The sequence below is a fragment of the Rhinolophus sinicus genome, linkage group LG15 (genome assembly GCF_036562045.2).
Source record: "Rhinolophus sinicus isolate RSC01 linkage group LG15, ASM3656204v1, whole genome shotgun sequence".
In the NCBI taxonomy this organism is placed as follows: domain Eukaryota; kingdom Metazoa; phylum Chordata; class Mammalia; order Chiroptera; family Rhinolophidae; genus Rhinolophus; species Rhinolophus sinicus.
Genome location: NC_133764.1, coordinates 43,330,725 through 43,358,612, shown reverse-complemented (window position 1 = coordinate 43,358,612; position 27,888 = coordinate 43,330,725). Strand labels below are relative to the sequence as shown.

Here is a 27,888-nt window from a genome sequence, read left to right as displayed (position 1 = left end):
TTCGGGCCCCTTCGTTGGCGTAGGGATGGGGGATACGGGGCTTACAGGGAGCTGGCTGACCTCTGTCTCCTCGCTCCCTTTCCCCACCCCCTCACCCCGTGGCAGCCTTGGAGGATGTAGAGGATGAGGGGCTGCTGCTGATTGAAGACACGCTCAGCAGCCACACAGACCTGATGGATAATGAGTCAGTTATGTATGAGGTCCGGAAGCAGTTTATGAGGTGAGCTCCGGAGAGTTCTCAGACCCCTGGGAAGCTGCGCCAGGGCTCCCCAAGGCCTGCCAGGTGGGGTGCGTTCTCCCTGAGACTCACATCCTGGGCCTCCACCTGGGGCTCTGTCCTGTGGGTGTGTCAGAGGCCTCCTCTCTGGGCCTGACCAGCTGCCTCTACAGACAGCTGAGTGCCATGTCCTCGGAAGGGGAGGGCCAGGTTCGAACTATGCCCCGAAGACGCCTGGGTCCAGCAGAAAAGGTAGCACAGGCAGGAGAAGTGAAGGCAAATGGGATGCTGATCGAAGAGGAGAAGGTGGAGATGGGCAGGGTGAGTAGGGTGAACGAGGAGGGCTGGAGAGGGTGGGCAGGCCCCCGGAAGTCCTGGGGCGCACGGGAGTCCTCTCTCCCTCACTGCCACGGCCATGCAGGTGAAGCTGAACGTGTTCTGGGATTATGCCAAGGCTGTGGGGGTCTGTACCGCACTGGTCATCTGTCTGCTGTACGCGGGTCAAAGTGCAGCTGCCATTGGGGCCAACATATGTCTCAGTGCCTGGACCAACGAGGCTGTGGTGGCTGGCAAACAGAACAACACCTCCCTGTGGTTGGGTGTCTATGCCTCCTTGGGAATTCTGCAAGGTGAGCCTGCAGGGATACCTAGAAGGGGCTCCAACGGCCCTTTCCTCACCTCTCGGCTGCTAGGTCCCCCGAACCACGTGTTTGCCTCTGAGTCTCCCTTCACCATCACAGCCATTGCCCTGCCCCAGTGCCTCGCTAACCCTTCTTAGTGGTCCACGCGCCTCTGAGCCTGCCTAGCCCACCGCGGCTATCCCTTGCCCCGGAACCTGCCCCTGCATGCCTGTCACCTGGCCCAGGTGAGTGAGTGCCCTCTGCCTCCTCCAACAGGGCTCCTGGTGGTGCTGTCGGCCATCACGATGGCGGTGGGCAGTGTCCAGGCTGCACGCCTGCTTCACCAGACGCTGCTACACAACAAGATGCGCTCGCCACAGTCCTTCTTCGACACGACGCCCTCAGGCCGTATCCTCAACCGCTTCTCCAAGGACATCCACGTCATCGATGAGGTTCTGTCCCCCACCATCCTCACGATGCTGGGTTCCTTCTACAACTCCATCTCCACCCTCGTGGTCGTGGTGGTCAGCACGCCGCTCTTCGCTGTGGTCATCCTGCCTCTGGCGGCCCTCTACATCTTTGTGCAGGTGTGCAGCAAGTGGGTGGGCATGGCTGTGGGAGGCAGGGCCCGGTGCTTGTGTGGGTGGAGCTTTTGACAGGTGTGGGCAGGTGACCAGGGAAGTCAGACCCCAGGGTGGCAGCTGGATTTGGTTAGGGACGGCAGTCAGTTATTTTCCCTCTTTGAAACTCATTTTCCTCACCTGTAAAATAGAGAGAATCATAGAACATGCCCCATAAGGTGGTTGCTAGGATAACATGATATCCTTGTCAATTGTGGCTGATCCTGGGACTTCTTCCTGCTGGCTATTTTTAGATAAAATAGTGTGAACAGTTTGAGGTACATTATCCTTCCCTTCTTTTTATACATTTCTAAACATACATATGTATGTATCATTCTAAGATGAATTGATAACTTTCAGATAGAGCTAACTGTAAAAGGCATGTGTATGGCTGAATCCCTGTGCTGCCATGAATTAATTGGGTGCTGAAGGTAATCCACAAGGTGACCACTGTTTCCCCAAAAATAAGACCTAGCTGGACAATCAGTTCTAATGTGTCTTTTGGATTAAAATTAATATAAGACCCAGTATTATATTATATTATACCCGGTCTTATATTAATTTTTGCTCCAAAAGATGCATTAGAGCTGATGGTCCGGCTAGGTCTTACTTTCGGGGAAACACGGTAGCAGCCCCTGTGTGTGGAGACTGTCATCTGGGCAGGGGACTCTCAGACACACATCCTGTACGGCTCCAGCCATCTTGGAATCCACAGGGTCGAGGATGGAAGCTAGAGGCAGAACTGTGTTTTTGCAGGGCTGAAGCTTAAACAACTGGATAGGGGCATAGGAAGGAGAGGCTCTTTAGTAAAAAGAAGACAAAATTATCTAATTTTTGCAAAAATATTTGACTGTGGGAGCACATTGCTAGGGCCCTTACGTAGAGATAGGCATATTCACTGACTTAGGAGGCAAAGCAAGGTCAGTGCTGTAATTCAGGCCCACACAGAGGGTGAAAGGGGTTGAGAGCGGGAAGAAATCAGGAAAGGCTTTGTGATTCCTCAGTCTAAATGACTGAGCAGAGCTGAGCAGAGGGAAAGGGCGGAATGAGTTTGTGAAGCCACATCAGGACCCCAAGTCTTAGGTTCTTTCAGGTAGGGGAAGGGAGCGAGGTCATATGGGGGCGTGGGGGTAGCTGGAAGGAGCCCAGATAGGTTAAGAGGGTATGCAGAACTGAGCTGGGGGTTCCATGGTTCTGACCCCAAGCTCTTTCTCCATCCTCTGTCAGCGCTTCTATGTGGCCACATCACGGCAACTGAAGCGGCTGGAATCTGTCAGCTGCTCACCCATTTACTCCCACTTTTCGGAGACGGTGACTGGCTCCAGTGTCATCCGGGCCTACAGCCGCAGCCGGGACTTTGAGGCCATTAATGATGTTAGGGTGGACACCAACCAGAGGAGCTGCTACCCCAACATTGCCTCCAACAGGTCAGAAGCCTCCCCACCCCCCACTCCCCCTACCCCGCACTCCTCCTGGAGCTCCCATTAGGGTCTCTGCAGGAGGGCCCCTGGTGTTCTGCGTCCTAGCCCCTCCTTCCCCCTGAACAGAAAACTGCCCCCTTCCTGCGCCTGCCCCATTTCCTCCTCGTCTCATCCCCGCAGGTGGCTGGGGGTCCGAGTGGAGTTTGTGGGGAACTGTGTTGTGCTATTTGCTGCACTCTTCGCTGTCATTGGGAGAAGCACCCTGAGTCCAGGGATGGTGGGCCTTTCTGTGTCCTATGCGCTACAGGTACACAGGGGTCCGGGTCCCAGGGCAGGGCCACCACTGGGACAGAGGCCACACAGGTGTTACAGGGATCTCCTGAGCACCTTGCTCTGCCCAGGGTGGGAACCAGCCACAACTTCGGCTTGCCAGGACTGTGAACTCACAGTCAAGTAGGGAGAGACACTCCACAAGCAGGGGATTGTAATGTTGGGTGAGCAGGTCTTGGTGGAGGGAGGAACAAAATGTCGTAAGAGCACGGAGGAGAGTCTTTACCTTGGGGAGTTGGAGCAATTATCTTGCAGCTTGTCCCCAAAAGACAGAACAGAACTTGTCTTGCCTGGGCACAAAGTCTAGAAGGTCCATCCGGACAAAGTCTAGAAGGTCCATCCTGGAGCAGGGAAGTGTGGGCTGGAATACACCTCATTTCACATGCCTTCAGAGAACGTACATGGAGAAGATGACCGGAGCCTGGGCTGGAGGCCAGGCAGGTCACTCTGATATCAGCCTGTATTGCCAAAGGGTTACACAACTGCCACTGGAATTTTGTGAAGTAGATCACATTTTCAATGCCTCAGCTGGCTCAAGTCTTGAATGCTTTGGTAAACAAAGGATGATCCAGACAGATCAATCTTCTCAAACTTTAATGTGCGTGTGAATTGCCTAGAGATCTCGTTAAAATGTGGATCCTGATACAGTAGGCCCAGGATGGGGTTCAGGATCCTGCATGTCTATCAAGACTCCTTGGTACACAAAATGCGGTCCAGGGACCAGTTATGTCAACATCACCTGGGAGGTTGTTAGAAATGCAGAATCTCAGGTCCCACCACAGACCTACTAAATCAGAAGCAAACTTACCTGGGAAGTCTTTCTTGTACACATTAGTGTTTGGGAAACACTAGTCTAGGTGGCCCTTGGTTTCGGCCTTGCATTGTCACTGCCGAGGTATAGTTGTGATTAGAACTCCAGGTGGCAGACCTATGGGCTTACCCAGAACTTCCCGGGACATACATGGGACAGGAGCATAATCAAGGAGTCTGAACTCCTCCCAAAGCCATTTTGGGGGGAGTGGAGATCGCGCTTCCCATGACCCAGTCCCTTTGGCCAGGTGACATTTGCTCTGAACTGGATGATACGAATGTTATCAGAGCTGGAGTCTAATATTGTGGCCGTGGAGAGAGTCAAGGAGTACTCCAGGACGGAGACTGAGGTGGGTACTGGGATGAGACTGGGGTGGGGGGATCTGGAATGGCTGGGGAAGGGTGCTAGGTGGCCTGCCATCCCTATACCCCATAACCAGTTACTCAGGTGGCCCTTCATTTATTCATTCAGCCATTATTGAGTATCAACTAGAGTTCTATGCTGGGAGGTATAGAGGGTTCCCAATTGAGCAAGATAAGGGTCTGCCCTTAAGCAGATTCTGATGTAGTGGGAGAAGTAAGACATATTGCAGGGCTCTGGGGTGATGCACCCAAAGAGGGCAAATGAGGGGGGATCGTTCAGCTGGGGTGATCAGAGAAGGTGAGCATCCAGCCAAAGATATCAGCTTGGTTGAAGGAGCAGCGGTGGGGCAGCCTGCCCTTTGTTGGGGAAAGGGAGTGAGTTGTCCTCCACTGGGAGATTCAAACTTTTCTCCATTCACACGCTCCCATGGGCACACCACAGACCTCTTCATTCCCAGAAGCTGCACCATCCCTGAGATCTCTGTGTCAAGGATCCCTCTTTCAGACCACCCTTCGCATCCCTCTCAGCTCATGTATTCCACGCCCTCTGCTATCACAGTATTTTGTCCTCACTGGGACTTCTAATCCTGTGACCGGCCTTTGTCCCTCTGTCCATCAGCTCATCTAACCTGGATTCTATGCTCCACCAATGCCAGTTCTCTCAACTCCCTTGCTGCCCTTCTCTGTTTCTCTCTCTCTCTGTTGAACTCATCTACCCCTGCCTTCCCCAAGCATTCCCCCATCATCCCCCACTCACTGGGATCTTCAAATTCTCCTTCTTTATGTCTACTATTCCTATTTCCCCCGTTTACACACATAATCCTGTTTCCATATCCTAAAAAATTCTGCCATCAACCCTGCTGCCCATTCTTTTGTTACCTCTTGGTCCGTTCTAGCTGCTTTGCTGTTTCGACTGCTGACAGTCTGGCTTTCTCAGCCATGAAGCACGGCAGACTTCATGGGTGTGTGACCTGTGCAGTCACAGGTCCCCACTCTTAAAAAGGCCCCACGCTGAGAAGGGCCTCATACTTGGTTTAATGCTCTGCTGTCACCACCTGGACATTCTTAGTAATGTTTGGACAAAAGGCCCCATGTTTCCATGTTACACTGGGCCTCCCAAATTATGCAGTCAGTCTTGTCTCAAAGCCACCATCATCTTATGCCCAGTTTATTTTAAAAGCCTAACTAGTCACTGTTTCGACTTTCTCCTCTCCCTTTACCTGGTGGCAGCTAGAGGGATCCTTTAAAAACACATCAAATCACATCATTCCTCTGTGCACGGCTCTCTAATAGCTCTTAATCCTTAAAACGGCCTGCAAAGGCATTTTGGCCCCCATGATGGGGCCACCCACTACCTGTCTGCTCCCTCTCACCTTTGTCCCTGTGCTCCAGAACACACCTGGAGGCATTTGCACTTGCTATTCCCTCTGCCTGGCATGTCCTTCCCCCAGATATTTACTTGGCTTCTTCTCTCACTTCCTTCAGGTCTTTATTTAAATATCACCTCCCCCAGGAATTTTCCCCCGGACCGCCCTGTCTAGTACAGCAACACCGAGGCTTCTCAGCACTCATTACCTTCTTATATTATGTAGATTTGCTGGTCTGTTGATTGTATGCCTCTCTATACCAGAATGTAAGCCTCAGGGGAGCAAGGACTGTCTTGCTCACCACTGTGACCCCAGTACCTGTCACAGAGTAGCCACTCAAGAATGATGGATGAGGAAAGGAGGAGCTAGGGCAGGTTGGGGGGGCGGGCAGGCAGCTCAGGAGCGTGGGGCACAAGGAGAGAGGAGGAGCGGGCAGGATGGGGAGGTTTTGGAGCCACTCTGTGGGAAATAAAGGCAGAGGGATAAAGGATTCTTTGAACCACAGGGTGGTCCATACGAGCATCAGGGACTCTCCCCCAGGGACCATGGGAGAGAAGGAAATTGAAAAGTGGGCGGGCCCAGGCTGGGGGAGAGGTGCCACCCTGATGCAGAACCTGTCTTCTGCTCATGGCCAGGCCCCCTGGGTTGTTGAGGGCAGCAGGCCTCCCGCGAACTGGCCCCAGAAGGGAGAGGTGGAGTTCCGGAATTACTCTGTGCGCTACAGGCCTGGCCTGGAGCTGGTGCTGAAGGACCTGAGTCTGCGTGTGCATGGTGGCGAAAAGGTGCGCGTGGGGTGGGTTTGTGCCTGGGAAGTGGCCATACTCCTTGTGGGGAGTGTGGGTCTTTGGGACAGCAAGTGCTCCAGCTCGAATGTTGGCTCGGCCTTTCTGGAGAAGTCCTGCAGGTGTCCCCACTGACCCCTTGGCCTCCCCCTGACAGGCCCTTCCCCACCCCCTCCAGGTGGGGATCGTGGGCCGCACTGGGGCTGGCAAATCGTCCATGACCCTCTGCTTGTTCCGCATCCTGGAGGCTGCAGAGGGTGAAATTCTCATCGATGGCCTCAACGTGGCAGACATTGGACTCCACGACCTGCGTTCTCGGCTGACAATCATCCCCCAGGTACAAGCCTGACATGCACTGGGCACACTGGCCAGTGACCCTGGGGGGCAGAACCCACCCCTGTTCTGTAGCTTGAGGTCCAAGACTGGGACCTCTGTCTGGGAGGCTGGAGAGCCAGACAGTAAGAGCAGAGCCATAGAGTGGCCACCTGTCATGGACCTGGAAGGGTCAGATGTTCCCTGGCCCAATCAGACCCTGCCCTTCAACCTCCTGGGCCAGCAAATGAGGCCAGAAACATCAGACCCCTGAAGCGTCTCCCCACCCCTGAGGTATTCTGTCCTGGCTTCCTTGTTTCACAGGTCTGAATTACATTTCACTTTTACTGACTCTTCTGGGGTATTTTTTTCCTGCTGACTGGACACTTGGGAGTCAGATTAGCGCTCCAGTCTCTGCTTTAGCGGAGGATTTTGTGATTGGCAAAGCTGAGGTTTATCACTGCCCCACAGGCATTTTTCTATCTCCTTGGCCATTGCCTCCCTCCTGGAGGGCTAAGGACAGAGTGTAAATGCTGCCACCTCAAGCCTTTCTTTTTCCCTGACCCTGGGGCCCATGGCACCTTATGGGGCCTCCCATCTAAGGTCTTGTTGTGTCCCCAGGACCCTATCCTGTTCTCGGGGACCCTGCGTATGAACCTGGACCCCTTTGACAATTACTCAGAAGAAGACCTATGGCGGGCCTTGGAGTTGTCCCACCTGCACACTTTTGTGAGCTCCCAGCCGGGAGGCCTGGACTTCCAGTGCTCCGAGGGAGGAGAGAATCTCAGGTAATAGCTGGGAGTGGTTGGGTCAGAAACAGCACACCCTTTACAGCTAGGGGACCTAGCATCAAATGACACAGAGTCAAGGCTAACCCTCCTGCCCTTCTCACTCCCATCTCAGCCTGGGTGCACTTAGGGGGCCTTGTTTTGTCTTGAACATATTCTGTGTGCCAGGCACAGTACACTATCTCAGATTCCTCACACAAGCCCCAGAGGTTGCACTTCACAGATGAGGAAACTGAGGCAGGCCCAAAGTCACATAGCTGAGAGAAGCATGCCTGGGACTTGAACCAGGTCTGGGAGATTCCAAAGCCCTCGTCAGTCTTCTCCAGTAGGTTGTCAGTGCCATGCTGGCCTGGGGAGGGTTTGTGGACTGAACCTGTGAAGCAGCTAAAAGGAAACCGACAGTGTTTTAGGGAAATCATAGATATTTTCCAAGATGGATGCAATCTCTTCTGTAGCTTAGGAATGGGCAAAATGAGCTCTCCGGGCCCTCCTTCACTTTCTCATAGCCTCAGATTTTATATCCCCAGCCGCTGAGCTGTGCATCAGGGAGAACCAGAAGTCGCCTCTCACTGAATCTAAAGACTTGAGTGTCCCATACCTGTGTTAGCTGTGTGATTTGGGGCAAGTTGCTTAACCTCTCGCTACCTTCTTTCTCCTCACGTTAAAATGGGAATAATAACAGTCTCATACCTCTTTGCACCATGCTGCCCAATAAAAATATAATGTAAGCCATACATGTATAATTAAAATTTTTTCTAGTAGCCACATTAAAAAGAGAGAAAAAAACACACAGATGAAATACATTTTCATAATGTATTTTATTTAGCCCAGTATATTGAAAATGTTGCCTTTTCAACGTAGAATTGATATTTTCCATTTTTACTAGGGATATTTTCCATTTTTCCTTGCTAAGTTTGAAATCCCATGTGTATTTTTACATTTACGGCACGTCCCCATTCAGACTGGCCACATTTCAAGTGCTCAATAGCCACACGTGGCCAGTGGCTACTGTTTGAACAGAGCAGTCTTAGCGTCATTGTGATGAAATGGAAGGCACTTGGCCGAGATTTACTCCGGAGACGTTTAGCTACTCATATTTACTCTTATTACTCTACTTGGTCCATACACAGATTCTCCCCAGACCTCAAAAGCAAACAAAAACCTTTCTATTTGCTCGGCATTTAGTAGTCTTCACAATACTTTGGCTTCCACTGCCTTGTTTAATCTTTACTACAGTCCTGTGGGCCAGAAATGAGGCTTCATCGTACAAAGTTATTTGCCCAAAGCTGCTCCGCTGGCAAGGGGAGGAGCTGGAACTCAGGGAAGCGAGGGCTTTTGCCCGAAACCCTTCCTTGCTGCATTATAGCCACCAGTGAGACACTTCCACTCCCCAAGCAGCCCTGTGAGACTGCATGTGCATTTTACCAGGATTTCACTTACTGAACAATATTGGGGGTGGCTGGTGGACAAGCCGAGGCTTCCAGACCCTGCACTCCATCACCCCATGCGGTAGTTGTTTTTTGGCCCATTTTCCCATCCTTCCTTGCCATCAGCACGTCCCCCAGAGCGTCCCCTCCATCCCTACATACACCAGGATCTGAGACAGAAATCGGCTCCCCTCCTCCTTCGCTGAGCTCGTAGCCACTTTAAATATAACCTGTATCCTGTGCCAGTCCCACCATAAATCAGCCCTGCGTTCTATCTGGCGGCTCATTCTGCTGCCAAAACCTTCATTAGTTGCGGGAATGGGCCAGGGAGAGAGCCTTGCCTTCACTTGGGCTGTGATGACTCACCCCTTTGGGAAGGACTGAGGTATTTGTCCTTGGGTGTGGGGGTGCTGCAGCTTCTGTGGTTGGGAACACAGCCTCACCTTGTTCACTAGCCCTGGCTTCCAAGGCAAGAGGTTGAAGGTATGCATCCCGCCCCCTCCTCCATTTTCCCAGTGACCAGACATGGAGAGTTCCCCAGGTCCTCCCCTGCCCTGCCCCTTCCTTGTTCCCGCAGCAGAGCCCTGGCCTGTATTTCCCAAGGGGGTGGGAGATGCCTGTCTGAATTGTGTGATATTAGGCTCAGCGAGATGGTGTCATATATGCAAATATCCAGGAAGAGCCATTTAAGTGTGTCCTTACTAGGGTGTAAATGACTGATGGAGTGAAGCCTCATGGCACTAGTTGAGTGAGGATGGGGAAGAAAGCACAGAAAAAGACAGACTGGAGATTTCAATGTTGTGGAGCATGGACTCTACCCTCCAGGCCCCTCATTAATCCTCTGGTGTCCAGACCTTGACTCCAGCTCCTGTGGCAAGAAGACTGGGCCGAGGCAGAAATGAAAGCGGTTAGACAGAAAGCCAGTCCCCGGGCCATGGGAAAGGAGTAGAGACAGAAAAAGTTTGGGGAATGAAACCTGGAGACAGGTGGGGGACGCCCGGCTGAAGATGTCTGCCTTTCCAATTCCCAGTGTGGGTCAGCGGCAGCTTGTGTGCCTGGCCCGAGCCCTCCTCCGCAAGAGCCGCATCCTGGTTTTGGACGAGGCGACGGCAGCCATCGACCTGGAGACTGATGACCTCATCCAGGCTACCATCCGTACCCAGTTTGAGACCTGCACGGTGCTGACCATTGCACACCGGCTCAACACCATCATGGACTACACCAGGTGGGGCACCAGAACCCAAGCAAGGCTGGACCTGGTGGTGTCACCTGGGCCATCAGGAAGGGGTGGGCTATTGGATGTAGGAGAGATGTGTGACCTTGGGCAATTTGCAAAACCTTCATGAACCTCTGTCTCTCAGGGTTGTAGAAGAGTCTATGAGATAAAGCATTTAAAGTGTAGGTGAGCCCGGGAAATATCCCCTTATAATTCTCCCTAGCACCAGTTCCTCAGGGGGTTAGGGAAGGGGCCCTGCCCTTGGAATCTTATGGCTTCCTTGGGGAGGCAGCTCACTCAGCCAAAAGGAAAAATTGTGACCTATTCCCTCATTGTGCCCAATGTCAAGGTGTGGTGCTGGAGAACAAGGGGTGGGGCTGGGTGACTCAGATGCCTCATGGAAGTGAGCTGGTGTTGGCATGGCAGGCCGGCCCCCTTGGAGACATGGGAGCTCAAAGTGACGAGGAGGAGGCAGGATGCTGCCACAAATCTATGCTGAGGGAGTATGGTGGGAGTACACTGACAGACTTTCATTCACAAAATAAACACCCATAGGGCATGGGGAGACAGGGATTGTGCCATGGACAGGGCAATGGGTGGCCCTTATCCCTCTTTCATAAGTGTGCCCACCCCCCCACCCCCCAGAGGCTTGGGCACCAAGCTGAGAATGCCTGATCGATACTATGGTCTGTCTGTTCATCCCCACCCTGCTGCCATCCAGGACCCCACTGGGAGAAGAGAAGGGAGGGTGGGCAGGAAGTGCTGGGCCCTGGATCCAGAGAAGGGATGGGGCTGGGCTGAGAGGATCTGTTTCCAGGCCTAACTGAAAATGGTTTTCACCAGCAGCCCTGAGGGGAGAAAGCCTCCAATTGGCCTTGGGTGTGGGGAGTTATTCATTCTAGTAGGGCCAGCAGAAATTAATCAAATAATCACGCTACTGAATGTGTAATGAGAGGCTGCAGGAAGGAAGCAGGGGTCCGTGTGTGGGCCTGGGGAAGCCAATTCATCCAGGGCAGCCAAGACACTTTGTCTCCTAAGGGGAGGCAAGCCCCAGCCAGGCCCAAAAGGATAGATAGGAGTTTGGGAGCAGGGGAGGAGATGGGGTAGGGAGGGAGCTGAAAACGTCAGGCAAAGGATGCAACACATGCAGAGGCCGTGAGGTAGGAAGGCCACGTGAGGCTGGAGCACAAAGGGCGAAAAGGGCAGGGAAAGCAAATGAGGGGGAGAGAGAGGGACAGGCCCCACATGCTGTACTTCTAGGCCCACAGTAAAGCATTCAGTCCATACTCTAAGAGCAATGAGAAGCCCCTGAAGGGAGGGGCAGCCTCCTGGGCTCCAGCATAGGCAGTGGCCAGGCAGTGATGTCCACAGACACACTCCTTCCAAGGACACGTTTCCGGGCACCTCATAGGTGGGGAAACAGTGTGGTACCCACCGTCCCATCGAGGGGCATCTCCCCAGGCTTGGGAGACCTCTCTCTACTCTGGCCTCACCCTGGGAGCTAGCCTGTTGTCTGTACCAGGTGCAACCTGTGATTAGTTGGCAGGATAATCTAATCCCAAACCTGACTATATGTGTGTGGGGGGAGATCCACCCATCAGCAGCAGCCAGATTTGCAGCCAAAGGCCCAGATTCCAGTGTCAGGCCTCCACTGCAGCCTGGTTTCCCGCCGTGGGCCTTTGTGAGTTGGCACAAAGCAGATGGAAATGCACAGGGCCCAGTGCACAGGCCCGTGGCTCCCTGCGCACAGTCCTGTGACCCCGGCCAGGGTAAAGGCTCATTAGCGAAGGTTTTCGGAGCCCCGACTAGCAAAGATGAATAGGATCCTTGTGTTTGATCCCAGAAACCGCCTCGTCTGCCAGGAGAGCAAATGGAGTGGCTAAAATAACCAGCCTTGCAAGTGTGCACATGTGGTGTAGCGGCTGCGTTGGTGGGTTGACTGAAACAGGAGGGTTGGCATGTCACTGCAGGGCTTGAGCAACACCCAGGGCAGGGTTGGGCTGTGAGGCCAAGTCTGAGCAGGTGGATACCTGACCACTTCTTTTCTTTGGCTAGGGTCCTGGTCCTGGACAAAGGGACAGTAGCTGAATTTGATTCTCCAATCAACCTCATTGCAGCCAGAGGCATCTTCTACGGGATGGCCAGAGACGCTGGACTGGCCTAAAATATATTCCTGGGATTTCCTCCTGGCCATTCCTGGTTTTCCTCAGGAAGGGAAAGGACACCAAATATGTCTGCAGAATGGACTTGAAGGCAAATGCTGGGGGTATTTGTGAGATTTTTGCCTGTAAAGCACCTCACAGGGTAATCGTGCTAAATGCTGCAGATGAGAACGTGAGGCCCAAGAGGTGCCCGACATGCCTGAGGTCACAGCTGGTTTGAGGTGCAGAGCCCAGACTTGTCCTCAGGTGTCCTGATACCCAATCTTGTGTTATTTCCCCACTACACTGTTTTCACTCCATGGAATGACCTCCCTGCCCCCTATGATTTTTCATATTTTCTACTCTGAAGTATTCTTTTTTTTTTTTTTTTCAATAAAGCTTCTTTCCTCCTGGAACAAAAGACTGCCAGGCCAGGCTGTCCCTAGGAACTAAGTCCTGTACTCTGGAGTGCTGGCCTGAATCCATTAAAAATAGAGCACTGGTGTAAGGAAGCTACATGGTCAACATATACACCCAGATGTAGGCTTTCTCTGCTTGGTCACAGGTGTGGGGGTTAGGACCTTTGGGGGAGGCAGAGAGGAAGGGGAAGAGGCAGAAATGGACTTTATACACATCTACATGGCTGCAATGATCTGAAGACTGTAGATCCAAGAGCTTTGGGCTGGAAATATTGTCTTCACAGCCAAAATTCCCTGGGTAATTGCCAGTAGTTCCTGCTCTGCTGTGCAGATATTATAAAAAGGTGAGAAATAAAGCCCCTGAAATCTGACCCAAGCCCTCTTGGGAAAGCTGTGTGAACACCTCCACATTTGTCATCCCTCAGACCACCTAGCCTGCTTCTCTGGGGGCTGAGAAGTGCATGGTGCTTCATTTCCTTGCTCCTTTAGAAGTCTGTTCTGGACAGGTCCCCATAACCAGTGAGGCCTCCGAGTCATTCATCTTCCACAGTCCGGCTGAAGCTGAATGTGGGAGGGGCACAGAGCAGCCCAGGCTGCCCCTGCCCTGACAGTCCCAGGCTGGTAAATGAGATGAGGGAGTGAATTAAATTTGATTTCTCGAGCAAGCCAATCATTTATTTTCTACAGGTCAGAGTCCACCTGCACAAGACCTTATATTTGAAATGGATCTCTTCTTTGTTATCTTACTAAGTTTTCTGATCTCCTCTCTCATTTCCTCTACCTTTATTCTTAGTATGATGTGACTGGTTGTGGGTGATGGTTTGTTATCTTCCCCCACCCTACGTGGATTGCAGTAGGTGTGGAGATGTCTCCTCGGATCTGGTTTTTCTGTATGGATTGGGTCGGCCTGAGCTGCAGGACCATTTGTTAAAGGTTAATCACATTTTGTTTGTTTTTTTTGGCAGGCTCTTTCTGCCCAGGATGTTTGTGAGTGTATGGAAGAAGACTTCCATCCTTGTGATAAAGCAAGTATGAAAGCACAAATGCCCAAATTATTCTGCCTCTGCTTGGTGCTAAGAAAAGGTCTCTGCTATGCTCACTGATTTATTAGACCAATTTGGCATGACGTCTGCTTTGTGAGGCTCTGGCTGCCCTAAACCAACAGAAATGCAGATTCATTCAGCATCATTGTCAACTAAAGATTCGAAGGTATAAGGCTGTATTTCCTCTCCTGTCTTGGGAGTTTGCTTCTGAGCTCATTGAGGCCCTGACAGGTGCTGACAGCCCAAAGGAGAGGCTCAGTTGTGTAAAGTAAATAGGATAATCAAAAAATGTGGTTAATAGAGGATGACCTCCATCTAGCTGGCTCAGCTACTCTGGGGAAATGAAGCTGACTGCTGTGAACTGGGAGGAAAGACACCGCACGAAATATCTGTCTCCAGGTGTCACTGATAAGGCATGAGCACCAAAGCAGCAGCCGGATGCAGGCTCAGGTGGGAAATGGTCCCTTCTATTCTTCCTCCGGAGTGTCTCGTCCCTGGGACTGTCCAACAATTTGAAGCCCCTATGATTAGAAGTATACTGCTGTTTAGGAAGGCCAAAATTAAAGAATATGGGCTCGGTCCGTTAATATTTAATTTTAATAATACTTGTTATATTTGAACAGTCAGCACACAAAGAAAAAAACCTTCAGTGAATGTTTACACAGTGTGAACTCATGCTTTAAATATGCAGTGGAGGAGGAGGGGTGAATTCACAGTTAACAAAACTAAAAAGAAATCTTTGTTATAAATTACACAAAGCATATAAAAATATTTCTCTGAATGCATAGATTAAGACTTTAAACTCACCTACCAGCAACTGTGCAGTCTTACCCTACTGCCATGCATACAAGTCACTTAACCACAGAGGACTTTATAGAGGAGAGAGACCAGGCGATGCAGGGCCCATCTCTCACCTGAGATGCCAAGACCCTCGCTCCCCGTTTCTTAAGCCCTGGAACTGTCTTGAAGCTACTCTGTAGTCTACCTCCTGGCCAGGGGCCTCCACTGCTTCAGAGAGTCTCTCTTTGACCTGGATGGCTGGAAGAGCTTTAACCCCAGTGATGTAGACATGAATTAATACTGAATTTATTTCCTCCAGGTAGAACTAGCCTTAATTTTATCAGTCAATTGTAACTTTTTTCAAAGGGAAGGGGAAAAAAGATTAGTATATCTAAATAACTAGCTTCTGATTGGTTGAAATCAAGGGAGGTTTCTTGTTTAAAGTACTTCAGAGAAAGGGAGTAATAAATAACCTTTACTCTGCTATGCAAACACTGTACAAGGGTAAGTAAGTCACCATCAGTAATTGGTGGAATATAGGTAAGTCACTGAACAGTGACTCCGTGAAGCTGGCCATGAAAACACCTCAACCTCAGCTCAGCGTTTGGGCAGCAGCAGGAGGCCATCATCTTAGCACCACATTCGCTTCCACTGACATATTCTGCACATTCTCTCTCAATCGTGTTCCAATAAAATTAACACAGTTAGGAAGTTAAGTTTCTTTGGAAACTATAGGCACTATGGGGAAAAAGCTTAAGACAGGGAGGCTCTTCAACAGCTGGGTTCAAACCCCTGCTCGCCTGTCTAAGTGTGCTCGTTCTTATTTCTAAAGTTAAGCTATTTTAACAAGACAGTGGCTTTTCTTTTAACACTGATGACACTGAAGGAAAGAAAAAGAATATTTGAATGCATTCTTTTAAAAAATTCTTATGTCATGCTCAAGAGTTTAATCGGGTGTGTTTGTTTTTTCCAGAACAAAGCCTGGTAGACTCACAATTGACTTCGTTAAGTGGATTGGTGTGGGTAGTGGGGGATCCCTAAGATCAAACAATTTGCTTATAAAAGAAACAGATTTCAGAGTTGTGTAAAAATCCTAATAATTTCAAAATAACCTTTATCTTTGATACAAAAATAAAGATGCTAACTCCTTTAGCTCAGTTTCCCACAATAACCTTTAAAATAGCAACAGATTCAGTCTCAAAAATTGCTTTTCATTTCTAGTGGAAAATGAAAGTGGAGAACATGGACAGGCAATGTTTGTGCTCTTCTTGTTCGGTGCAATTAAACAGATAGATGACAGGAATCATTTTAGAGTTAAAAAAAAAAAAAAAAAAAAAACAGCGGTTGCTCTGTTGGAAAGCATCGGAGAGCCCTCTAGTGACCATGAAGGGGAGTTAATGCAGCGATGACAGTCTAGGCAATGGCAGACTAGAGAGAGAAACAGTCACGAATGTTTACAAAGGAAAAAGTGGGGGAGGGTAAGCTCTTTTGGTTAACAGCATATTTACAATTAGGTAAATGTATTCTTAAATACTTTTAACCTGAGTAATATTATAAATATGTTATATGAAACCTCAGTCACAAGACACACTAGAGCCCATTTGTCCAGTACCTGTGCTTCCCCAGTTTTCCTCTCCAGTTAGTTCACATTTCAGAATTGTGAGCACGCAACACCGAGAAAAGTGCATCCTGGGCCTTAGGTGCACTGTCAACAGGAGTAGCTAGAAATAGGCTCTGCTCCCTCTCAGCTTCTGCTTAGACAACTCTCTTACATGCTGCACGTAAAACACACTGGATAGAGAACCGTCGCTTCTGCCTCTCCAGGCCACTTCTCAGGTGTTCACAGCTTTGAGCAATAGGTTTATTGTGCACCAAGAGGCTTGGAAGAGTGGCACCGCTGCTTGGGGGTCAGGGGCTTCCTACCTTGGCAGAATGATGTTAGTGGGCACTGCTCAGTGGCACCGGGGCCCTCCCAGGCATCCAAGGCATTTAGATCAATGGCTTGTCCTTGGCCCAGAGGTGACGCACACTGTCACAATGCTCAGTGATAAAAGTCCCTGCTGCATTAGTAAGTCAGTTTTGAAGCTCTCCTGTTGTAGCAAGGCCTTTCAGTCAGTGCGGATGCAGCATTTCTGAACAGAAAATTATTTTCGCTTATCATTAGAACCAGTTCTAGCTCTTGGAAATCTTGGAGTCGAGCAACATCTTTATCCTAAAACAAAAATAGGTGAAACAGATTAAGAGGAGTCATTTGTCTCTATATGTTTGGTGTCCTGTGTTGGGTTGATACGCGTATCTTGGCTCATTTTAAAGCCTAGAAGCAAAAGAAAAAAGAAAATTCCTTTTGGCAGGCTGTCAGTGAGAGTGAGGGAATTCCCCAGGGGCCTGAGTGGGGTTGGAATGGTGGAAGCCATTAACAGCAGCTGCTATAGGATGAGCACACCTTGAAGGGAGAAGCAGGGCAGGAATCAGTTTTCCTCAGGTGCTCTGGGAAGCCAGAAACCTGATGTTCAGAGAACCCAGAGATGTTGGGAGGACCACAAATGTATGTGGGTTTGCCATATAATTTAACTTGGTTCTGACAGTGCACTAAGGTAATCCTTACAGATCACTATAGAAATAGCTAAAAATGGGTATATGTGAATGATAATTCAGAAAATTCTCTCTGGTAGCCTACAACTTTCAAAAATGCCAATGTCCCTATAGACCCAGTAGAGGAAAAGAAAGCTCAGTGATTACCTTTGGAAAACCACCCTTTGCTCCCTTTCTATTTTCTTTTCATTTCTTCAAGTATGACTTATATAACCAAGGAGGAAACTGGATGTTTTCCAAATGCAAAAAACAACCAACCACTCATGTTTAACAGACTTGCCTTACCTTTCTTACCAGCGTATTGGGTAACTTTCTGATCTTCTCCACCTGATCCGGATTAACACCCAGCTCACAGCAACTCACTCTGAGTAATTCTTGGTAGGTGAGTTCCTGTCGGTCCAGTTCAATTTCAATGAAATCATTTTCTCGAAGAGATGGGTTCTGAATCCTCACCTTGAGTACCAGCTCTAGAAAAAAGAGGGATAAATGTCAATGAATGGTTCTGGCATAATCAGCCTATGTAATTTAAGATCTTTTCCAGAAGATGGTTATATTTAACCATGCCCCACGCTGGAGGCCTGTGCCACCCAATGAGAAAAACCAAGCACCATCAGCAGGATTTGCTCAGGCCTAATTCAGGCTCTGCTGGCACAGTTTCCTGCATTGTCTTCCCTACATTTAAGACTGTGGTTCACAAAGTAAGAAGGGGGTGGGGGTTGCGTGGGGTGGGGGTTGGGGAAGAGGACAACCATCACAGCATAGAAGGATAATTTACTTCTGCTGCTGGAACTAAGGAGGTAAAGGCTAAGAATGGGTTTAGGAGTCAAACTGCACAGCAGGGGAAGAAGAGAAGTGAAAGAAGGCTTGGGTAAGATATGAGTACATGAGTTACTCTAAAAAGATTTAACAATTGAGGATCTAAAGGTATTTATGAAGTATGAAATTCCTTGCAATAAACAGTGAAAGGGCAAAAAGCTACTAATAAAAATTAAAGTTTAACTAGGATTTCAATTCAGTACACCTTAATAAAGGGAGGCATTTTGGCTTTGGGAATAAACATCTTACTGCACCAGAAAGTAAGGAAATGCTCCAAGAGTGATAGAACACGTCCAAGAGACATAAGAACTGGCTTGAAGAAGTTCCCTCTGGGCAAATATGGCATCAAAGTAACAGTAATGATTACAACCCAATGAATAAAATAAGAATCTATGAACTTATACTGATATGAATGGAGGAGAAGGGAAACCCCTTCTTTACAGTAGAATACCAACTAATAAATAGAGAAAGAATGACAGGAAATCATATTCTACAAAATAATTGGCTTGGACTCTTTAAAAATATTGAGGTCCAAAACAATAGAGAAAGGCTGAGGAAACGTTACAGATCAAAGGAGACTAAAACAACATGATAACTAAATGTAATGGGTGATCCTGGGCAGAGGGCACCGTGGAGGGTGTGACGATAGCTACAAAGGCCATTGTTGAAACAACGGACAAAATTTAAATATGAACTGTGGATTAAAGAACAGTATTATATATCAAGATTACATTTCCTAAATTTGATAATTGTACTGTGTACAATTATGTAAGAGACTATCTGTGTTCTTAGGGAATACACGCTTAAATAATTCAGAGTAAATGGGCAAAAGGTAAACAATTTGTGAATCTGAGTAAAGAGAGTTCCTTGTACTAGTCTTGCAACTTTTCTGTAAATCTGTAATTAAGCTCAAAATAAATAAGTCCCACCCCAGCCCCCTCAAAAAAACCAGGAAGCAAAGCACTACACCTCTGGACACGTCTGCCCCTTTGCAGAGGCTGTTTGCTAATAAGGGGTTACCTTGCATATTAAATGGAAATGCTCCAGTGAAGAAAAATGGCTGGAATGCTGGCGCTGGCCCTGCATATGTCCCATTTTGAGGCTCCAGGGACACTGGTGGCTTGGACGGGACAGAAGAGAACAGTGAGCGACTCTGACTCACTGGTGGCTGACAAACAGGACCTGGTTTTGTGCTTTCTGGTGTTCTGAGTATAGCGGAGGGGGCAGACACATCCCCGTTTTGAACAAGTGCCAAAGAAGTACGGTCCTGAGGAAAGGCCCCTAGCAGGGGAGGTTCCCCAGAGGGGAGTAATGGAGGTGATCCATCTGCAGGGGGTGATGCAGGAGGTGTGGAGGGACCCCCATTCTGCAGCTTGGCCGAATCCTCTTCCACAGGGGTGTAGCTAAAAGGGAAAGCTGGGTTGGCCAAATAGTTGGGAACAAAGGGCGGTTCTGACTCCTTCAGCTGGGGTAGGTTGTCGCCATCATCATCATCTTCCACTTAAAAAGAAGAAAACAGAACGTTTACATAGCCTTTAAACATTACTAAGAAAAGAGTGTCTTGTGAAAGCTAGTGTCCTTTGGGATAGGACAAATACTTTGGTCAGTGTTTAGTGCCTTTTCAAGTCAAAAAAGAAAAGAATATTTCGTCAGGTTTATAATTACCATTTTTATCACCTTAAATTTTACAGATTAAAAAATAAAACCTTATAATGCCTACCTTTCCAGAAACAGCATGGAATTACCATCTTGGCATAGTAATAGAGTCATTGCTTTTAGAAACAGACGGGTTGTTTGAATGGCAGCAAGAATGCAGCCAATAATAACACAAGTCTTCAATTTATTTGACAAAATCAAAAGTTGCCCCCAAACGCAGACTCACCTCCCATAATCTTCCTGATTTCTCTCCTTGATGTTAATTGGACTGGCATTTCTCCTTTTGTGGTAAGAATCTCTTTGTCAGCTCCTGATTTTAACAAGTAAGAGACTACCTGACCATGATTGCGTTTACATGCCCAGTGTAAACAGGTCCTGTCCCAAAGAAAAGGAAAAAATAGAGTGATTTGAGATTTCAAATTCTGCGTGTTAGTAAATAAATAAATTCTGCATGTTAGTAAATAAATATGCAAGAGTTCAGCTAGCACTAGGAAACCAGGCTGGTAATCTCAACTTTTCTTTTCAGAAAGCAGACGATCAAAATATTTAGTATGCTTACAATTTATTTTTAAATTTCATTTCAGGCCCTTGGGAGAAACGAATTTATCCTAGGAGCTTTCATTTCCATGGCTTCCAGAAGGCTGGCAGGCTGGTTGGCTAGATGAACTCTAACGGTATTGCTGAGTGTTACTCTGTCAGTGTCACTCATGAGATTGCCCCAGTCTCTCTAAAATATGTCTTTATATTGCCATATTCCTTTCTAGGGATTATGGAAACTTGCTTCATATGCATCAAATATCATTTGAAGAATAAATATTATCAGGCAAATAACCATCTTCTATCTACAAGCGTGCTGTGCTGCTAAAATTATCATCATCACAGCAGATATTCCTGTCTGAAACTCAGTTGCTCGCTCTTTTCCTCTTTTTCTTTCCTTCACACACACACAAAAGGACTTCCAAATTTCCATTTTTAAAAAAGTTGGCTTCTCTAGTTCTCTCTGGGCTACAAACATACCCTCATTGGCTTAAATGTAAGGCACTGCACACAGACTTTAATTCCAAAGGCACTGTTAAAATGTATATCAACCACCAAAACTTGAGAATTCTTCTAACATACTAGACTCATTTAAGTCAAATGAATTATTTAATATTGTACACATAGGAGGAAATTATGCACACTCTGAAGGGTTATTTTAACACTGCCTAGAAATATAATTAGTATGCCAGCAAAAACTCCATCTTAGCAGAAATGAAAGGATTCAGAGCTACTAAATTCATCCCCAGTTGCCAAAGCTGAATGATATAATGGAAGGAAAATACTTTTTCCTGCTCTGTTTTGAAATGCCCTCATTCACCAACTCTCCAATTGCACTGAGAGTTCAATTAGAGCTTATAGCCAAATACAGATATGGTAAAGAACAGAACATATGTTCAATAGTGAGGATTAGGTCACTAACCTGGGAAATATAATAGCTAGAAAGTTCATCTGGTTCCAGGAAAAAGCTGATTTTACCCTGGGCACCTTAACATTTATGACTTACAGCTTCTCTGGCTGTCTGGGAGCAACTCCATTGGTTCCAGAGTGACATTCCACAATAGTACTCATTAGAATTAGATTACTCAGGTGCCTTTAAGGTGCACTTTATGACAAAAAAACTGCCAATTTGGGAAATATAAGGGAAGAGTCTTGATCTAGACTTCTACAACATAAGCTCCATGAGAAGATAAGAAAGTATCTGCTTGGGCATACATGTGCTTAATTAACATTTTGCTGAACGAGTGAACCAAGAAGATAGATGTTGCCAGGTGTAGAAGGATCCAGTGCATCCTTGTCTCTGGGCAAACTGCAGCCAAGACTGTTTGTATGTGGCTATCTGTGGCACAGGTTTGAAAAGTGAATAATTATAATAAGCGAGCGCTCAAAAATGAATGGAGCACGATGAGAAAAATATGTTCCCTTTTGGAAATAAAGTGCTCACTTGCTAGTAGTAAATCATGACAAACGTGTTCATGACAAGCTTGAGAGTGAAGGAGGTAATTTACGGCCAGTGGGTCTGAGAGACTGGGAAAAGCCACGTAGCTAAAATATCACCCTTAAAGTGGGGTTAAGTCAACCCTGCGCCCTGCGTGATCATTTACAGTCAAGACCTGTGTGGCTCTGAGCAGTCATAGCTCAGAACCACTGCCGCCAGGCTATATTTTCAACTTCTTCATGAGGCATACTTGTTCCTTAAAGCCACGGGGTATGCATGACATTTCAATTACAATTGATGTGGGAGTTCTATCTTTGAACTTCAACTCTTGAAGCTTTAAATTTGCAGCCAGAATATCCTATTAGTGTTGGGAAGTATTTCAGACCAAAGGACTGGGCATCATTCATCAGTGCAGAAATTGTGGTTACTGAGCAACCAAAAACTGACAGCAGTAACCATCCTGCTTTCTATGCTAGAGAGTAAGTTTTTAGAGGATAATCTTTATATCTTATTATGCAGCACACTGCTGAATAATAAAATAAACACAGATATAATGCTTTACATGCTGGACATTGGTCTAAAAACATTACATATATTAACTTACTTAATCTTGTAAACAATCTAAGCAACCCATGAGTTACATACTGTTATCGATATTTCACAGATGAGGAAACAGAGGCAGTCAGCAAATAAATAAGCAAAACAGTGCTTTGTGGTTAGTAAGTGTTAAAGGGACAATAAAGCAAGGAAAGGGATTAGGGGATGCCAGAGACAGGGGAGGGGCATGGTGCAATTTTAAATTGAGGGTCAATGAAAGGCTCCTGAGGTGACATCTAAGCTAAGACCTAAAGGAGGTGAGGCAGCCAAAGCATTTTAGATGGAGAGAAGAGGAAACACAAAGGCCTTGAATCATGGCTGTGCCCTGGTGTTTCAGGAAAAGCAAGGAGGCCAGGGTTGCAGAATGAAGAAAGCAAGAGGGCAAATCCAGAGATGAGGCATAGAGGTAAGGAGAGAGGATTGGGGGACAGGGAGTAGAAGCTATAGGGCTCTTACTATGGGCTCTTACTCAGAGTGAGATGGGACCCATAAGAGGGTTTTGAGGAGAGTGAAATGATCCGGCCTATGTTTTTAGTTAGGCTGCTGTGTTGAAAAAAGACTCTAAGGTATAACGGTTAGGAGCAATGATCCAGGTGACAGAATGACGGCGGCTCTGTACCAGAGGTGTAGTGGTAGAGCCAGTGAGAAGTGGTCAGATTCTGACTGTAGCCGAAGGTGGAGCTGGCAGAATTAGCCAATGACTGGATGAGGGGTGTGAGGAAAAGACAGGAGGCAAGGAGGGCACCCGAAGCTTCTGGCCTGAGCACCTCAGATACTGAAATGAGAACACGGAGAAGCAGGCTTGGGGCAGTCAAACGGATGAAAGGAGACTAGGAATTCAATCTTTGACATGTTGCATTTGAAATGCCTATTTAGACATCGGCCCCAATTAAAGCTATGAGAAGCCTCTTCAGGTTATTGCAGATTCAACTTACATTAAGACCTAAGTGGCTTTATTAAACGATTCATGCATTGGGCAGTATCCCATCTAGCAAACAGAAGGGAGCTGCGAGAAGTTGCACAAAATGGAGGATTTTTATAGGCAGACACTGGGCGGGACAAGAAATTTATTAACATAAGGCAACAAAGGATCACTTTTTTCAGACACGTGTGCTTTTCTTCGGGGAAGGGCAACAGGGTTCTTATCAGGCAGATTACCACACTAGTATCGATCAGGAAATCCCAGACTGATTGGCATAAGGTCACATTTCTGGGATGGGCTGAAACTGCAATTAAGTCTTGGTTTGCTGTCCTTGGGGCCTTGGGGCCTTTGGCCTGTTCCTTTTTTTCCAGCAGTGCCTACTGTGTGGTAGGCATTATAGTAAGGAAAGTGGGGACTAAAAGTCAGATGCTGGGTTTGTTTCCCAGCTCCACTAGGTCCTGTAAATGCTATGACTTTGGGGAAATTACTTAATCTTTCTGGGCTTCAGTTTCCTGATCTGTAAAATGGAGAGAGTAACAATAGCTACATCCCTGAGTAGTTGTGAATAATACACGTAAAGCACTTAGAACCTCGTTTGTGCTACTGAGCAAGCTCAATAAATGTTAGCTATTTAGGTTATGCTTCATCGTGTTAAATGTTCACAATATTCTCCTGAAATAATTTGAAAATGAAGTGACTCCAGCAAGTTGGAATAGCTAGGCAGGAACGGACAGGAAAGACCAGCCTCATTCTTCTACACGACACTGCCTCTCAGTGCCAGAACAGTGATTCACAGCTTGTGAAACACCGAAGAATGTCAGAAAAGATACACACAAAACAGCAAGCTTGTTTGCAAACACTTTTAAACAAAACAAAACAGCAGTATCTGTCTCCTAGGTTTCTCAAAAGTTACCCAGGCTGGATTCTTTAGAGTAAGGAGGTAGATAGATTTGTGAGGAATCAGGAAACCATGGTTCTGGTCCTGGCTATTATATTAATAGTTGTGTGACCTAGAGCAAGTTATTTTCTGGGGTTAAACCCATCTCCATTGTTGCTTTCAGTTCTAAATGATTCCACTTAAAAAAATAAAAAAATAAAACATTTGCAAACCGACTTTTACTCTAAGCCAGCAAAGTAGACTGGATCAAATATTTTAAATTTAAATGTGAAGAAGGCAGAATAATACCACACTCAGTAACGTAACACTAAAAATTTGACTACCAGCACATCTTAAAATGAGACTCCTTAGTTAACTGGGAAGGACTCAATTGCAGGCAGGCATCTAAACCTTTGGATCAAATTCTGTATCTGAACTTGTAAAAGGAAAACAAAGCAAAACACTCTAGAGAATAAATGAATGAGTCTTCCCTCAACAGGCAACTGTAGGCAGCAGCAATCACTGCTGCAGTGAGACACAGAGAAGCAGAGTCGTGATGCCAGTGACTTTTTTTTCTCCTGGTCTTGGTAAAAGAAATCGTGCTAATTTATAAGATTCATATTTGCTCAGTTGCTTATGCTTTTTGCTCTGCACAGTTGTGTTCTTCAGAAGCACCTTTGGCAAAATAATTCAACATTCAAACTGGGATGAGCTCCATATTAGCGTGAGAATCGTAGCCAGCAGCGTTCAAGCCAATTTCGCCAGGGGATGCGGGGATCGCGGGGGCGCCAGGGGTCGGGGGGGCGCTGCCTCGGGAGGACGACGTGGGTCAGGATTTAGGCAGGCCGCGTTCCGGACTACACCAGGTAGGGGGACCGGGCTGGCCTCAAGCGCTCACAACCTCAGAGGCCCCAGGCGCCAGGCCACGCCTTTGCTGGTGTCGCCCAGATGACGGGCGACCGTCCGGCGCCCGGGCCCGCAGCTCTGACCCTGGGCCTCCCCCGCTCCCCACTTACCAGCCGTTGACCTCATTTTGGGAGTTCACATCCACCCCGCTCTCCACCAGTTTCTGCACCTCCCGAATGTCCCCCAAGGCCGCGGCCTCCCGCAGCCTCTCCTGCTGCTCCTTCTGCTCTAGGAGAGCGCTCATCTTCCCCTCGGACCCAGGTCCCACCTGGACCCGCCCTCCCGCCCTGCCCCGCTCCGGGCCTGTCAGCGCCGCCGCCGCCGCGGCCCACTCCTGGCCATGGGGAGGGAGAGTGGGGACCGCCCGCCCTGCTCGCGCCGCCGCCTGCGCCCGGCCCGGGGCTTCTGCTCCCTCCCGCCGGCCGCCTGCGGCGGGCTCAAGCCTCCTCCCCGGCCGCGCCTCTCGCAGGCCGGCTCCGGGGGACCCTATTCAGAGTGACAACGCTGACCCAGATATTTTCCGTTCCTACCCTCGGCCCTGGCGCCCGGGCAGGCTGTTTATGTAACTGCTGCACAATATCTGCTGTGATTCATGGACTATTTTTAGACCTCCCTACCCCACAGCTTTAAGGGAGGAGGACGGACACATGGAAAGAAAAAAAAAAAGCATACTTGAGAGCCAGAAAAGCCTTATCCTCTGGCGCAGGCTGTTTACCAGGCATCAAAAATAATTGGTAGGTCCCCCCCCCACACCTACCCGGTTTGGCTCTTTTTCTTTATCTGAGCCAACTCTTACCCAGCAGGATGGGGAAATGGGCTAAAAACGATCCTACTATTATATGCCCATTATTGCAGAGATAGATTACACTGTTCTTTCTTCTTTTGACAGTGCTTGGGACCATTCAGTTCTAATATTTATTTCAATTGCTGTTGTTTTGCATCTTATTTCTTCTAACAGGGATTTCTTCTAAATTGGCTTTCAGGCAAAATATTTACATTCTGCCTAGAGTCTATAAACTGTAATTTATTACTGCTTATAAATCACCATTAATTACTCTTCATGTAAGGTCATGTAAGGAAAAAAAGAAGGAAAAGAACACCAAAGAGGCTTTGGAGCTATCCTGGTCCTAATACCAGGAGCTCCAGGGAGAGCGATGGTGTGGATATAAATAGTGTTTTGCCTGACTCTTTGCCTAGGCAGTCTAATGATGCTCAGAGCCTGGCTTGGCACTATTTTACTACCCAGTGGGAGGAAAAGAAAATATTGTTTTGCTGAGCTCAGGTGCTGCAAGAGATTTTCCAATATGGCACAGGATGGAACCTTGCAGGTGGGGTCAGGAGTATTAAGGAAGGCAATAACCAGTGGTGAAAAGGAGGAAGGCCTGAACAAACGGAGGAGATGAAATAGGAAGGGACAAATTTAGGCATGGAGTTTTCATTTCCCTCTTTTGGGGGCTGCCCAGGGCCTGTGCAGTAAGCATTTTTCTTGCTACTGTTAAGAAAACCAACATGTGTCTGTTTATTTATTATGACACAATAATTAACATAGTACACAGTGCATACCAGGTGATGCAGAATATAAATTAACTGCACACTTAAGTTGACCCCCACTGCAAACTGGAACTCTGATTGAGCTTACATTTTCCTTTGTCTCCCAATTTAAATTTTAATTCTCCGATATAGCATGATACTTCATCTGAACTGCCTTGCATGGCACTGGAATTGGGCCCTTTAACACAATTTGAATGACATGGGAGTAGGTAGTCACCTCTTTTTTAAAAAAGCTGTTTAAAAAAATCAGTAGTGACTGCACTCAAAAGACTGAGTTCTTGTTGTAAGAGTTTCTTTGTCAAATTTCCCTTCCTTAAAAGGATTATAGCATGTACTCTGCAATAACTATTGAATTGGTGAATATTAATTTCTTAAACTCATCCTCTGCTTATCTCTTAACTCCAAGCTCTTGGTTACACGCACATAAAAAAAAACAACAAACAAACAAACAAAAAATCCCACCTTTCTCCACAAACAAAATCTCTAATCTTGGCTATAGCTGAATGCAAGCTGATGGCTATTTTATTGCTTCAATTTATTTATACTTTGTCTTATGTCGAGGGAATTATCGGACTCACTGGGTGTATTAAGCAGGCACTGTTCTAACCACTGAAGATGCTGCTGCAAACTAAATCAGAGTCCCTGACTTCAAAGAGCACACAGTCTAGTGGGAGAGAGGAGGCAAACAACAGAATGTGGAAAGTATTACAATAGAAACAGTATGGCATATGGCATAGTGGTTGTGAGCATGGAGATTGAGACTAGATTGCCGCAGTTTGTATCCCAGGTTTGCCTCTCCTATAATCTTGGATGAGTTAGTTACTTGACCTTTCTGTGCTTCAAATTCTGCATCTGCCAAATAGGGATGATAATCATAGCACCTGTTTTGTAGGACTGTTCTATGGGTTGAATTAATATGTGTAAAGCCTGGACATTGGAAACACTCAATGGATCGTAGGTATGTTACAACAAGGTTAAGTCAAGGAAGAGCCCAATAGGATGGGAGGTCAGGAAACAAGGGTAACACCCCGGTTTCTGGCTGGGTAGATAGTGGTGCCATTTATTGGGATTTGGGACAAAGAATGAAGAGATCTCAGGTACGGGTGATGAATTTGCTTTTGAATGTACTGAATTGAGCTTTCTGAAGACCTTTAATTACCACTACTATCAACACTTATTGCTAGGCAATACACTAAGTGCTGTACATGAATTATCTATGAATGATTTCATTTAGTACCCAAAATAACCTATTATTATTATTACTATTATCATCTGAGGCTCAATGCCATGCCGCTTAATGAAGGAGCAAGGTTTTGAAATCAAGCAGTTAGACTCCAGAA

The 27,888-nt window shown here is 47.4% G+C and overlaps 3 protein-coding genes across 8 annotated transcripts in view; 2 read left to right on the top strand and 1 right to left on the bottom strand.

The window, feature by feature from the left end:
* ABCC3 (ATP binding cassette subfamily C member 3) overlaps nucleotides 1-12,926 on the top strand; it is a 39,427-nt gene extending 26,501 nt beyond the window's left edge. For both annotated transcript variants that reach the window (XM_019730971.2, XM_074320016.1), the window contains 12 exons: nucleotides 106-220; nucleotides 391-538; nucleotides 639-846; nucleotides 1,114-1,424; nucleotides 2,685-2,884; nucleotides 3,059-3,185; nucleotides 4,267-4,368; nucleotides 6,384-6,530; nucleotides 6,709-6,867; nucleotides 7,464-7,630; nucleotides 10,088-10,282; nucleotides 12,329-12,926. In XM_019730971.2, the coding sequence (XP_019586530.2) occupies nucleotides 106-220; nucleotides 391-538; nucleotides 639-846; nucleotides 1,114-1,424; nucleotides 2,685-2,884; nucleotides 3,059-3,185; nucleotides 4,267-4,368; nucleotides 6,384-6,530; nucleotides 6,709-6,867; nucleotides 7,464-7,630; nucleotides 10,088-10,282; nucleotides 12,329-12,437 (1,988 nt within the window). In that variant the 3' untranslated portion in view covers nucleotides 12,438-12,926. The remainder of the gene's footprint in view (nucleotides 1-105; nucleotides 221-390; nucleotides 539-638; nucleotides 847-1,113; nucleotides 1,425-2,684; nucleotides 2,885-3,058; nucleotides 3,186-4,266; nucleotides 4,369-6,383; nucleotides 6,531-6,708; nucleotides 6,868-7,463; nucleotides 7,631-10,087; nucleotides 10,283-12,328) is intronic.
* A 1,529-nt stretch (nucleotides 12,927-14,455) lies between these two features.
* Nucleotides 14,456-25,480, bottom strand: ANKRD40 (ankyrin repeat domain 40). Its single transcript, XM_019730979.2, has 5 exons — nucleotides 25,108-25,480; nucleotides 19,947-20,095; nucleotides 19,085-19,564; nucleotides 17,534-17,715; nucleotides 14,456-16,868 (listed from the first exon to the last, which is right to left on the bottom strand). The coding sequence occupies exons 1-5, from the start codon at nucleotides 25,239-25,241 to the stop codon at nucleotides 16,722-16,724; spliced, it is 1,092 nt and encodes a 363-aa protein (XP_019586538.1). The 5' UTR covers nucleotides 25,242-25,480; the 3' UTR covers nucleotides 14,456-16,721.
* A 41-nt stretch (nucleotides 25,481-25,521) lies between these two features.
* The window catches only part of LUC7L3 (LUC7 like 3 pre-mRNA splicing factor), a 28,262-nt gene continuing 25,895 nt past the window's right edge, over nucleotides 25,522-27,888 (top strand). For all 5 annotated transcript variants that reach the window (XM_074320018.1, XM_074320019.1, XM_074320020.1 and 2 more), the window contains exon 1: nucleotides 25,522-25,731. The gene's annotated coding sequence lies outside the window, so the exon portion shown is untranslated. The remainder of the gene's footprint in view (nucleotides 25,732-27,888) is intronic.